Below are 13,761 nucleotides of genomic sequence, written 5' to 3' on the forward strand. Positions count from 1 at the left end.
CCCTGAGCGCTGCTGAAAGACGCGAGGGGGCGCTTGTGCCGCGTTAGGGACGCGGTGGCCCCGGCATGGACCAGGCGACGCGGAGCGCGTCCCGGCCAGGCGCCACGATGGCACGGCCGCGTTTGCTCCTGCAGCCTGGAGTCCAAGGAGGGCACGTCGGTGGGAAAAGCCAGAGCGGTCGGGATCCTGTCACCACCCCGCACCCCGCTTAGTGGCTGCGGACCTAAGGAAGTGACAGGAACTCTACGCGTCTCGGCTCCTCTTCTACGAAAGGGGCTCATACCCAGGGAAGGGGATTGTGAGGGTTGGTGAGATAACACACGTGGCGGGTATTTTTGTTCACAACCCTCGCCCCGCCGCCCCCTTAGAAACACCACCACCACCCTACTGACACCCGGCACAGTTTACTAACGCCCTGGAGGCTGCAGGGGGACAGACGAGAAGATGTATCTCAGTAGAGATTTACTGTGTTCCATTCTCTCTTTCAGTGAGCCCTCGAGTCCAGAAAGGAGTGTTACAGACCCCGGTCTTCACTGTCAGGGGGCCCACGGTGTAACTGGGGAGGCAGGAGTGATACACACGCAGGAAAATTACTTCAAAAGCCTCACCCAGGTTCAAAATCAACAGTACTCCCGGGAGAAGGGATGCCAGCCCGTCCCGGCCAGCTGTGAGCTCGGACAGCATCCTGAGTCTCTCCAGCAAGTCTCTCAGTTCCCTGGTCCAGCTCCCAGTCGGAGGAGGTGGCTGGTGGAATGAGAGTAGGGGGCGTGGGGGCTCGGCTCTGTGCTGGCAGTTGCCATGGTTTTGCTCCGGGTTCTGGAGCCAACCTGCCCACTCCCTGAGACGCTCAGGTCACAGAAGCAGTAGGTCAGAAGGCTGAGGGGACACGAGAAGTGCCACCCTGGAGCCTACCAACACACCTGTTGAGATGAAGTCCTCAGAGGGGCAAGGAGGTGAAGGGGACAAGCCACTAGAGAAGGTGAAGTGGGGCTGGGGATGGGAGCAAGGGCGGGAAGGAAGGTCCCTGAGGGGCTAGTTTTGGAAAGCAGAGAACATGAAATTCAAGGAAGAAGGGTAGAAGGAAAAACGATGGGTACATGAGTCAGGAAGAGGTTTAGAGAGTACGAGAACATCAATTCAGTCAGACGTCTTTATCAAAGACCCATTTTCCTGGCAAGGTGATGGGAAGGGGTCGCATCACACTGTCGGTTGTAAAGACTCGGGGCGTGCGTGTGCAAGTGTACGTGTGTGTGTACACATGTGCATTACGGCCTGTGTGTGTGGCTGTGTGGTGTGTTTACGGAGCTGATCAGCCAGAGTCCCCTCTCTCTAGGGCCCGGAGGAGCCTGTGTCCCATCCTGTCTCTATCTACCTCCCTCCCTCTCCCCAGTCTCTCCCTTCAGAGTGGCCTGGGCATGGATCTTCTTTGTTTCCCCTGAACACACACAGGAATTAATGCTCACTTTTCTGAGAGGCCTTTGAAAGGTGAGGTACAAATCCAGTTGTGTCAATCTAATCCTGTGCTCTAACTTCTAGCATTATTTCACAGTCACTTTGTCTCTGCCAATTTTCAGCTTTTTTTTTTTTTTTGGCCCCACTTTTGCTTTCAAAGTTTTCTTTCTCTTCATCACCATCACCCATTTTTTCTAACTGCCTATTAGATGCATGGCATAAGGCTAGAGGTTAGGAATGCAAAGAGATAGGCCCAGGATTTAGGCAATCAATAATCGTTTCTGAATGAATGAATGAATAAATGAACCCCTGCTCATTCCCGTAAGGAGTCACTTAAACCCTTTGATGCCTCAGTATTCTCGTCTGTAACCAGGGATATTAATATCTAACCTTACAGAATTTGTGGGAGGATAAAATGAGTTAATGTTTGTCAAGTGTTTTGCAAAGTTACCTACTATAACATGCTACGATTATTACAAAAGAAATAGGTAGAATATTCTAGGTTTTGTAAGTAGAGATTTTCAGATTGCCCAGGACTTACTCACATCGGTGCTGGGTCAAGAATGAGGTCATAGGTAGAATGGAGAAGGACTTTGGCTGCCATTTGGGCCAATGCTTGCCCAGCACTGCCCCTCAGGAGCAGTGTTCCAAGTCCCCCAGCTGACTCCCCTCTGCCTCCTCCTGCCAGGTGACATACGTGCCCTGCTTAGGGAGGAGCTCCAGCGCCATCCCTGCGGGAGATTCACTTGTGCGTCACGCCAAGGGCCTAGGCGAAGACACCTTCAAAATTGTGAGTAAGCAGCCAGCCTGGAACCCTGTCCCCTACTCCCTATGGGTCAGGAGACCTGGCTTAAGAATTGGCAGGCTATACTGGCCAACTGCCAAAAAAAAAAAATTGGCAGGGCTGTCCGGTTAGCTCAGTTGGTTAGAGGAGCACAGTGTTATAACACCAAGGTGAAGAGTTTGGATCCCCATACCGGCCAGCCACTAAAAAAAAAGAATTGGCAGGCCTCAGACAACTCATTGCCCCATTTGTCACACCCTTGGGAAAGAAGTGGGGTGAAAGGTCCCCTGGAGCTTCCTCACTAATCATGTACAACCCTTCCTGGGCCATGAAGGTCTGAAGCCAGGCCAGTCTGCTGTTACTCAGGGCTGCCCAGCTGCCTCTTTTCTCCCATGACCCTTCACCTTGCCTGTTGCCTCCTCAGTGTAAAGAGTACCTAAGGCCGCTGAAGAAGTTCTTGAGAAAGTTGCACCTGCCCGGCAACCTCCCCCAGAAGAAGAAGCTGAAGTACATGAAGCAGAGCCTTGCGGTCCTAGGGGACCACATCAACACGTTTCTGCAGCATTACTGCCGAGCCTGGGAAGTCAAGCACTGGAGGAAGTAGGGCAGCCTCCTTGCCCTTCTCCCCTCACCCACTCCTGGCCCAGCCCCCTCCATGCAAGGCTACACTTTAGTCAAAACCCCCCAGTCCATCTTATGTGGAGGGGGTGGAGAGAACGGGTCCTGCTAGTCACTCAGGGCAGTGCCGTGGTTGCCCCTGGACGGTACAGACAGTGGACAAAGACCACTCGAGCCCTGAGGAGAATGACCTCTGATTGGACAATTATTGTGTGCAGGTGCCTGTCTCCAAGACAGTTCTGGCCAATCCCCACTTCTCCATCCCAACAGAAAACCAAGGAAGCAGCATATGGTTCATTTCTCCTTGGGTGGGTCCCAGGCCCAGGACAAATGCTGGAGGGAGGAAGAGCTGTGCTCCACCGCCCTCAGCCCGGGATCTGTCCCCTGCAGGATGCTCTGGCAATTCGTCTCCCTCTTCTCAGAACTGGAAGCGAAGCAGCTTCGCCGGCTCTACAGGTACACCAAGAACAACCAGACGGCCAAGTTCCTGGTGAGGCTTTAGGGAAGGCTCCTCCCTGGCCCAGCTGAGGGTTGATGTGGGGGGAGGCCTGGGACTGAGTGGCCCTCTGGTCCTTTACAGGGCTCACCGCCTGAGGAAGACTCCCCTGTCCTTACTTTTACCCCTACACGGGGCACAGAGAGAGGCTGAAGAGGGCAGGGGCTCAGTGTCAAATTCCCAATACTTATTCACCATCCACATCCACACCTCAATGTTAGCAGGGGCAGGGACATCCCTAAGGAGCCATGGATGGGAGCAATGGAGGCCAGGCAGAAAGGCATGGCAGCTTGGGGAAGTGTCCGGGGACTGTTGACAGAGCCTGACCTGGCTTTCTATAGAAACGAAGGTTCTCAAACATCTTGGCCCCAGGATATGTTTACCCTCTTAAAAATCACTGAGAACCCCAAAAAGCACTTGCTTATGTGGGTTATATCTATATCTATATCTGTATTTACACACGCACGCGCGCGCGCGCGCACACACACACACACACACGTATATATTTTTTTTGCAGCTGGCTGGTTTAGGGATCTGAACCCCTGACCTTGGTGTTACAAGGCAGAACTCTAACCAACTGAGCTAACCGGCAGCCCCTTATCTAATAATATTTATCCTAGTAGAAATTAAAGCTAAAGAAAATAATTTAAATATGTACTTAATAATTTGTTTTAAAATAAATAACATTCCATGTTAACATGAATAATTTTTATGAAAAATAACTATATTTTCCAAAATATAAAAAAAGTGAAAAGAGTGGTAGTGTTTTACATCTTTGCAAATTTTGCTAGTATCTGGCGTAACAGAAGACAGCTGGATTCTTATATCTGCTTCTGTAGTCAATCTCTTCTGAAATATTGACGATTGAAGTACGTGGAGAAAACTGAGCCTCATACAGATATGCAGTCGAAAAAGGAGTATCTTATTAGTCTTTCCAGATAATTGTGGGTGTTTTTCTCTGATACCACACCAAAACTCAACAAGTAGCAGTTTCTTAATCGCAACATGGAATCTGAATCATTTGAATGAACTCTTTAAAATTATTAGACTTTTTTTTTTCAGCAGTTTTAAGTTAACAGAAAATTCAGTGGAAAGTTCAGAGAATTCCCATGTACTCCCGCTACCCGTTTCCCCAATTATTAGCATCTTGCATGAGAGTGATACATTTGTTATAACTGATGAGCCAATACTGATGCATTATTATTAGCTAAGTCCATAGTTTACATTAGGGTTCACTCTTTGTGTTGCACATTTTATAGGTTTTGACAAACGTAGGGTGACATGTATCCACCATAACATAAAGAATAGTTACACTGCCCTAAAGCCCCCCTTGCTCACCTATTCATCCCTCCCTGCCTCTTCCCAAACCCCTGGCAACTACTGATCTTTTGCTGTCTCCATAGTTTTGCCTTCCCAGAATGTCACATAGTTGGAATCATATAGTATTTACCTTTTTCAGATTTGTATCAATACAATTTTCATACTAGGTTTCATTAGAATCCATTGGTCTCTTTTTTGCACTTTAAATGGACCGCACATTTCAGGGGGCCAGTGAGGTAAAAATATTTTGGGGTGGGCCGGCCCGGTGGCGCACTGGATAGTGCGCTGCTTGGGAAGCGCGGCGGCGCTCCTGCCCGAGGGTTCGGATCCCACATATGGACCGGTTCCCGCTCACTGGCTGAGCGAGGCGCGGGAGCAACACTGAGGGTTGCGATCCCGTTGCCGGTTCCCGGTCCAGTACGGGGGCAACACTGAGGGTTGCGATCCGTTGCCGGACACGGAAAAAGACAAAAAAAAAAAAAAAAAATATTTTGGGGTACACCAGGGATTTATTTGCACAGCCCACTTTGAGAACCACGGTCCAAAATAATCATCATAGGTCACAGTTGTAAAAGCTTTCTAGGGCCGGCCCGGTGGCACGCTGCTACAGTGCGCCGCTTGGGAGTGCGGCGGCGCTCCTGCCGAGGGTTCGGATCCCACATACAGACCGGTTCCCGCTCACTGGCTGAGCAAGGGGTGGACACAACACCGAGGGTTGCGATCCCGTTGCCGGTCCTGGTCCGGTACGGGCGCGACACTGAGGGTTGCGATCCGTTGCCAGACACGAAAAAAGACAAAAAGGAAAAAAAAAAAAAAAAGCTTTGTATGTGCCGGTACTTTCTGTTCCCTTGTGTAATCTTCAAAAGCAACCCTACGTGGTAATAAGAATTATTGCCTGCAGTTTATAAATGAAGATCCCTATGTGGAGAGGTCAAGTAACTTGTCACAGGCCACATAGCAAGTGGGAAGGAAGAGCCAGGGTTCCACCTCCATGTGGTTCAGACGAAAGCCCTGCCCCAACCACGACCCACACCACCACTCTAGCTGTGCAGCTCTAGCCAAGTCCTCTCCCTCTCTGCCTTTGTTTCTTCCTCTGAAAGTGAGTGGTTGGATCATTTCAGTGATTCCTCCTCTGAATATCAGGAACTGCGATTTTAGTGATTCCTGGATTCCACCTTGGCACCTGGCCAGTGAGGGGACCTGAACCCTTGACCTTGGTGTTACAAGGCTGTGCTCTAACCAACTGAGATAACTGGCTGGCCCCCCACCAGGGAAGTTTCAAAAATCTTCAGGCTCTCAATTTAAATTTTGCTAAGTTAGGACTTTGTTAAGTTAGGACAAAACAGGTACCATTGTTTCATTACAAACAAATAAGACACTTTAACTCCAAAAAGAGATGGCGGACATGATCCATGATCTCAAAATAAAGAACAACCCAAGAAGAGACCATTGGCAGCCTGGCCTCAATGTCCCCAAGGGCCTTTCTCTCCCACATCTGTTTCTCACCCCATCTTTTTGGTTAGGCAAGTGTGAGGTGCAGTCAGACCTCAGCAGTTTCTTAACAAGTGCAGTGTCGAGACTCTAGAATCCAGGGCCCTCTCTTCTCTTTTTTCTTTGGAGGCTGGAGATCTGAACCCTTGACCTTGGTGTCATAACACCACACCCTAACCAATGGAACTAACCAGCCAGCCCTAGGTTTCTCTTTTCTTGACGCTGTCCTCAACACTGTGGCCCCATTGCAGGTGGCTTTCTGCCCCTTGGACACACCGGAGAGATCCTCGCTGGCTGACCAGGAAGACAGTCTGCCCAAGCTCTGCAGCGCCTGGGGGCTGCACAGCAACATCAGCGGTGTGACGGAGAGGCTGTCCAAGATGCAGGCCCCAGACCGTGAGGCCTCCCTGCTGCGGGAGCCCAGATCTGGGCTCCGTGGAGGGAGAGGTAATGCCCCTTGCTGTAGGGGGCGTGCCAGGACGATGAGAGGGTTTGTGAGTGGGGCCTGGGTGCTCCCGGGAGCAGACCCAAGCAGCCAGGAGCCTCTGCCCTGAGCCCGACAAGTTCCTCTTCCCTCCTTTCCCTCTGCTCCTCATCCTGCATTTTTCTTTCTGTCTGTTCTTTTTCCTTCCCCTTTTCCACTTTCTCTTTTCTCTTTTTATGCTTCCCCCCCTCCCCCCAGGTATACTCATTATAGAAAATTTCAAATGTACAGACAAGGGTTAAAAAGAAGAAAAGAGTCACCCAGCACCTAGAGGGTGTTTTTGGGTTTTGGCGGCTGGCCAGTACAGGGATCCGAACCCTTGACCTTGGTGTTATCAGCACCACGCTCTCCCAAGTGAATGTTCAGATCGAAAGTCTTGATAGATTCAAGTTAAACATTTTTTTGGCTAGGACACATTGGAGGCCAAGTTGTGTTCTTCCCACTGTTACATGAGAAAGCACATAATGTCTCGTGGACCACCACGAATGGGCCGTAAGGCTCAGGCGGGTCATCTCCTTACTCTGTCTGGGTGAGAGGCCTCACCTGTGCATTGGGGGTCGCACCATCTCCCTACCGCACAGGGTTTCTGTGAGGAAAGAGTAATAGACGTAGGTTGGAAGGAAGATTCTGTTGCTCTTCCTCTCTGCCCCCACCACAGCCCCAGATTACTGACCCGTCAGGTTACTGACAGATTCTCTTACTATTTGTGATGTCATTGGGACTGTCTCTGACCTTCCCTTTTTCAGGTTCTTTAAGGAAACTTTCTCAAAAACCAAAACTCAAGAGAAAGAGGATTAAGGAAGCCCCAGAAAGTCCAGAGAACTGCCTATAAGAAGACCTGCCGGGACAGAGGGCCAGCTCACCCTGGGTCCAGAGCACTTGTGCGTCTTCAACACCTCAGCGCCTGGGGAGATGGGGACCAAAGAGGGGAAGGAAGAAAATTACCCTTATCAAAAGGATGCTCAGGTCTTAATTATGAATAATGGGGTGGGAAATAAACATCATTAAGGCAGTTCTACTTTACAGAGCTAACGGTCATCATTCATTCATTTTTTATTTGTTTAAAAAATATTTGTCAGCCACCTTGTAAGTGGCAGATGCCTCACATATGCACAAATGAGTAAGATGTGGTCACCTGGATCAAGGACCATCACAGTCTAGTGGAGGAGACAGACATGTAAATAGACATTACAGAGGGTAAATACCGGTGACTGGAGGAGGACTGGAAAGGGGAGAGCACAGGTAGGGAGGGAGAGATCCTGAGGTGAGAGAGTGAAAGTCTGGCAGTTTGCCTAAATCATCAGGACTTCATTTTGTGGGTAACTTGGGGTGGGTAGTGGCAAGGGAGGTGTTAAGCAGTGGAATGCTCTGGTTTGACTTGGCTGTTGGGAGATGCAGTGGTAACTGTGAGCAAAGAGCATGGAAGTGATGAGGCTAGAGGCAGCAGATGGAAGAAACACCACCAGTAGTTTTAAGACGGTGGTTCAAGCCAGTGGTCAAAAAATAGCAGCCTATGTGCTAAAATCAGACCACTGATGTGTTTTGTTTGTCCCTGGTGGTGTTTCACTTGTTCTTTAAAACACTAAAAAAAAATTAGTTGCCAATATTAAAACTTGGTATATTTCACATTAGAAGCGACAACAGATTTCTGGCTTCCGTAAAAACTGCCCACACTTGGGCCATTTCCACGTGACGACAATGGCTGGGCTGGGAAGCAGTTACGAAGCCTTTGCTGATATACTTTCCAGTTCACCACAGTCCCCACCCCTCCCTATGGCCTTACATGCTGGCCTCGTTCACTCATTTGTTTATTTGTTTATTTATTTTATTTTATTAATATTATTATTTTTTTTACATTCTAGGATGTTGTTGCAGAGCAGTTGGGAGGGAGGGGGAGAGGAGAAAGGGGAAGGAGATGGGATGGAGGAAAGAGAAGGAGCAGGTTTGAGGACTGTGGCACCCCCTACATTCTCACAGGGGAGACCAGGGGACTTCTAGTTGTGGCTTGGTCATTGCCGGGCTGGGTGCAGATGTCACAGGGGGGTGGCAAAAGCCCTTGCCTCCCACCTCCCCAGCTTGAGAACCCAGGACACTTTTTGCTGTGGCTCAGTGGTTGTCACTGGGCTGGTTGTGGGTGTGGGGTGGGCATGGCCAAGGCTCTCAGCCTCCCACTGCTCTGGCTTGGGAGAGCTCAGGGCACTTCCTGCGGCAGCTCAGTGGTCGTCACTGGGCTGGTTGCTCGTGTTGGGGGGCATGACTGAGGTCCTCGGCCCCCCACTGCCCTGGCTTGGGAGAGCCCAGGGCGCTTCCTGCGGCAGCTCAGTGGTCGTTGCTGGGGTGGTTGGACTTGTGAGGGGTGTGTGGCTGAGGCCCTTGGCCCCACCCTCTGGATTGGTTGCAGGTGTCAGGGGACAGGGCTGAGGTCCCTGGCCCTCCCCACTTTCTGGTTTGATAGCCCAGGGGACTTCCAGTCCTTCTAGGTGTTATAGGTGTTCTTTGGTGAAATGAAACCTTTACTAGTTAATATCAAACTTTGTCTCTGGTTGTGGGTATTTTGTTTTTACTTTCAGTTCTGTGTTGGATTATTTGCAGTTCCCACCACTTAAACTCTGCACTGGAACTAATTTGCTGTCCTTTGCTTACTTCTAAAATGGGGGAACTTCCTGTGAGGACCAGCGCTTGAGCTCTGTGGTTGAGCTAAATTGCTGCTTTGCTGCTGGTTCCCTAGCGAAGGCTTTTTGTGCAGCTCAGGGTTTAATGGTTGACTATATAGGTACTTCTGGTTCTAGTGAAATCCAGTGCACCTGGGTTGTATAGAAACTCTGGTCTGGGCCTGAATCTTTTCATCAAACTGCACCCCATGAAATTCTATATTCCTGATCAGTCTCATCTGAGTGGTCCTACGCTGATTGGGGGCAGATCAGCTGTCCTTGCTGTGCCCCAGTGGGTCTGTTTCCCCCACTGCCCATGCTCCAAACACCTCCCATGGGATGGGCTGTGCTTCACTCCCTTGCAATGACTCACCGGCCTCTGAGTGGCTCTTTTTTTCAGTTATTGTGGCTCCTCGGTCCTATGCGGGTACACAGGAACCCTATTAGTGGTATTGCTGGCCTGGGGCCACCAAGGCCCTCTTCTCCCCTGCCGCCTCCAAGCAACTTCATCTGAAAGCACAGCTGCAGCTTTTCCCAGCTCCTGTTCCATGCGCTCAGCAGCTCCAGCCTGGAAGTGGCCAGGATTTGAAATGGAGCAGTATTTTGTTTCTCTCATCATGGCTTCTCTTGCCTTCATGCACTCCGTAGGTCTCTCCTCCTCTTCCCCTGAGCTCTAGTGGCCCCAGCTTGGCTGTCATTGCGCTTTTGTAGTTGTAAATTGGTTGGTTTGGGGGAGAGAGTGATGCTGGGGACCGTCTGTTCTGCCATCTTGACCAGAAGTCCCTTCACTCATTTAGATCACCTGTGTGACCCTTGTAGCCTTTAGTACTTGCTACCCCTGGAGTATACAAAATGAAGATGTGCAGAGAAGGGAGAGTAGTGAATTTATGAGATTATAGAAGGTAAAATTGACAGTTTTTGGCAACAGATGTGAGAGAAGAAAAAGGAAGGCAGGGAGCAAGTAACAATGGTACATTGTTTCTAGCTAGAAAGACCAGGTAGACAGTAGTCAACTCCAGGAGGGGAAGCCAGTCTAAGCAATTCCCCAAAACAGAAGAGACAGTTTAAACAAGGTTCTGCCTAAGGCAGATACATATAGGCCCCAGGGCTGCCCTGGAGCAGGTAGGGCCAGGGCAACATGTGTGTGACCCTATCTCCTTCCCTACATCAGTTTTATTCAGGAGTGAATATCATCATAGTTAATATGTTAAAATGAATATCAGTCTAGTTTTCAAGAACAAGGACAGGGAAGCACAGATGGGGAAAGAAGTGAGTGGGAGTAGGGCAGCTCCATCTCCTTTCCGTATACCCATTGACTACTAGAAGTGGCAAAATGAGACTGCTAAGGCACAGGCCTGGGGTCATCTTTGCTTGGCTGGTCCCTGATGGTTTTGACAAAGCAAGGAAGATTTGAGAGAGAGGGAAGGCAGGCTGGAGGGTGTCCACAATGATTAGGGGCTCTCCAACTGTTTACCCCTGAGTGATTTCACTGACAAGTCCTAGGGAAAGGACTGGTTGTTTTGGGAACAGACCAAAATAGAGAGGTGCTTCCCCATATGCAAGGCAGCACTGCCACCTAGACGAATTGTGGGACATTACAGCCATTTTCTTCCAACCAGGGCAGCGCATGTGCAAAAAGATGAAGACCAAGAGAAGTGGGTGGGGGTGAACGGTGTTTGTATTCCTTGGGAAGAGTCCAGACACCTGAAGGCAAAATGGGTAACAGGTGAGGCTTGGTTTGGAGCCCTCTCAACTCTTCCCTCACAATCAGTAGGATCTTAGAAATCAAAAAAGAACATGTCTTTGTTCTGTTCAAAACCACCTAATGGCTCCTCATTTCACAGAGTAAAACTCAAAGTCATGCAAGGGCCTTACAAGGCCCTCTAAAATCTATCCCCACTGTCTATTCTGTTACATCTTTGCCCTCGTCCTTACTTTTCTCGTGCTTGTCATGCACACTCCTGCCTCACGGCCTTTTCCTTGGCTGTGTCCTCTGTCCGGAATGCTCTTCTCCAAGATACCCAATTTGCTAACTCCTTCCACTGCCTCCAAATCTTTGTTCAGATGTCACTCCTCAATGTGGCCTAGCTTGTCCCCGTTTTAAATTGCAACCCGCCCCTTACTCTGAATATCCCTTGCTCAGTTTTTGTTTCCCTAAAGTCCTTACACCCCTCAAATATTGTATCATTTATTTAATGATTATATTTCTTGTTTATTAACTATCTCCTTCCCTTATAATGTAATTTCCACAAGGGCAGAGATTTTTGTCTGTCCGATTCATTGCTGTATCCCAAGCAACTAAATTAGTACCCAGCACATAGTAGCTACTTAACAAACTTTTATTGAATAAATGAACTAAAACAGAGCATTTTGCTCAACCACCTCCTAGTTCAGAGGGGAAACAGAGACTCAAGAAGAAAAGTCACATCTCCAAGTTGTACAAAAGTTATCACCACAACTGGGACTAGAAGTCAGGCCTGATGACCCCCAGGCCAGCACACTTCTAGGCACCAATGACATGTGTCCTACCTACTTACTCTCGGCCAACACTCATTTCTCACAGAATATAAACCCACAAGACTAAATGTATTACTTCCAGGATTGTTTGTATTTTCTTATTTAGTTTGTCTACCCAAAGTAAGACTCTTTAATGGTAGACTTGGGGACACCAGAAATAGCGTGGGGAAGCTATTTAGAAGTGAGGAGCCTTGGTGGAAATCCCCAAATCACACCTCGGCCTATGCTGCCTTAGGGGTAAGGCTCACCCTAGAGAAAATGCCTCACTGATGGCCAGACCAGGCAGCCCTCAAGAAGGGTTCCTCTTCTAGAGAATGATGTATACTATTCCTAAAGTTTTAAATGGAAGAGGCTCCTAACCACAAAGTAATAAATGAACACTGCCTAACCCACTCCCACCCCAGTCTCCCGGGAGTCACCCTGTCTGTTCTTCATAATAATGACAAATGCATGTAACTCAGGGAAGACAGCAGAGTGTTTTGCCTCCAATTCTCATTAGATTTTTGTGTCAAGACTTTTTTTTATTTTTGCATACATTTTCTATTTTTATAAAGCTAAATCATCAGTCTTTTCTTTTACGGCTTTTATGACTTTGAAAGGCCTTCCCCACTCAAAGAATATTTAAAATTCTGTATTTCCTTCTAGCACTGCTCAGGTTTCAGTGTTTACAATTAAATGACCAGGCTATCTAAAATCTATTTGTTTTAAGTTGCATAGTAGGAATCCAATATATATTTTTTCAGATGGCTAAACAGCTGTCCTTGCACATGTGAAAGTGTATTTATTATAGGCTATATCATATAGGGGGAAAAATCCATCTTTTTTACACTTATTTGAAATGCCACCTTTCTTACATATTAAATTCCTGATTTATTTGGGTCTATTTCTAAACTCTGTTCTGGTCCACAGATCTGACTGTCCATATAGGGTTAGGATTTAATGAAAAAGAAGAAAAAGAAACTACAATAATGTGTTAGGAAAAGAGTATACAGATTTTAAAAAGAACCAAATAGAATTTTCAGAAATGAGAAAATAGTCATTGATACTAAAAACTTGGTCAAGTTAGGGCCGGCCCGGTGGCGCACTGCTACAGTGCGCCGCTTGGGAAGCGTGGCGGCGCTCCCGCCGAGTGTTCGGATCCCACATACAGACCGGTTCCCGCTCACTGGCTGAGTGAGGTGTGGGGGCAACACTGAGGGTTGCGATCCCGTTGCCAGTCCCGGGCCGGTACGGGCACGACACTGAGGGTTGCGATCCGTTGCCGGTCATGAAAAAAAGACAAAAAGGAAAAAAAAAAAAAAAAAAACTTGGTCAAGTTAAACAATGGGCAACATCCAGATCATGGATCACCCTTAGCATCATAAATAACTACACATTATGGAACAGGAAAGAAAAATTCTCAAACTATTTAAGTAATAGAAAGAGTGAAAAACAAAGACTGATTTTATGCTGATCAGGAATTTAAATGTAAATGAACTTCAACATGTTACATCAAAGTTCTCATTCAGAAATAAATCACAATAGAGGCACCAAGGCACTGTCTGGAAGTGGTCATCCAAGATTTTTTTCAAATTTTATGCATCATATCTGACTTATCTGCTAATGCAAGTTGAAAGCCTTTGTTCTGATTTTTAAGTTTTTAATTATTATCTTGACGACTGTCTGGTATGGGGATTGTCCTGATTTTTTTTAAAATTTTATTGAATCGTATTGACTATACATATTTTGGGGGTTCAGCATTGACATATGTTAATCAAATCAATATTACTAGCATATGTATTGTTACAAAGAGTACTTATTCTTTCTTTCTTTTTTTTTTAAAAGATGACCGGTAAGGGGATCTTAACCCTTGGCTTGGTGTTGTCAGCACCACGCTCACCCAGTGAGCCAACCGGCCATCCCTATATGGGGATCCGAACCCGTGGCCTTGGTGTTATCAGCACCACAC

At 47.9% G+C, this 13,761-nt stretch overlaps 1 protein-coding gene across 1 annotated transcript; it reads left to right on the forward strand.

Annotated features, from left to right (window-relative positions):
* The first annotated feature begins 908 nt into the window (after positions 1-908).
* Positions 909-7,668, forward strand: LOC103596299 (chromosome unknown open reading frame, human C17orf64). The gene is made up of 6 exons (XM_008579900.1): positions 909-979; positions 2,141-2,242; positions 2,661-2,836; positions 3,245-3,344; positions 6,413-6,608; positions 7,392-7,668. Exons 1-6 carry the CDS (start codon positions 929-931, stop codon positions 7,475-7,477), a joined length of 711 nt encoding a protein of 236 aa, XP_008578122.1. The 5' UTR covers positions 909-928; the 3' UTR covers positions 7,478-7,668.
* Positions 7,669-13,761: the final 6,093 nt, after the last annotated feature.

This window comes from Galeopterus variegatus, unplaced genomic scaffold (assembly GCF_000696425.1).
Source record: "Galeopterus variegatus unplaced genomic scaffold, G_variegatus-3.0.2 Scaffold1977, whole genome shotgun sequence".
Lineage (NCBI taxonomy): Eukaryota > Metazoa > Chordata > Mammalia > Dermoptera > Cynocephalidae > Galeopterus > Galeopterus variegatus.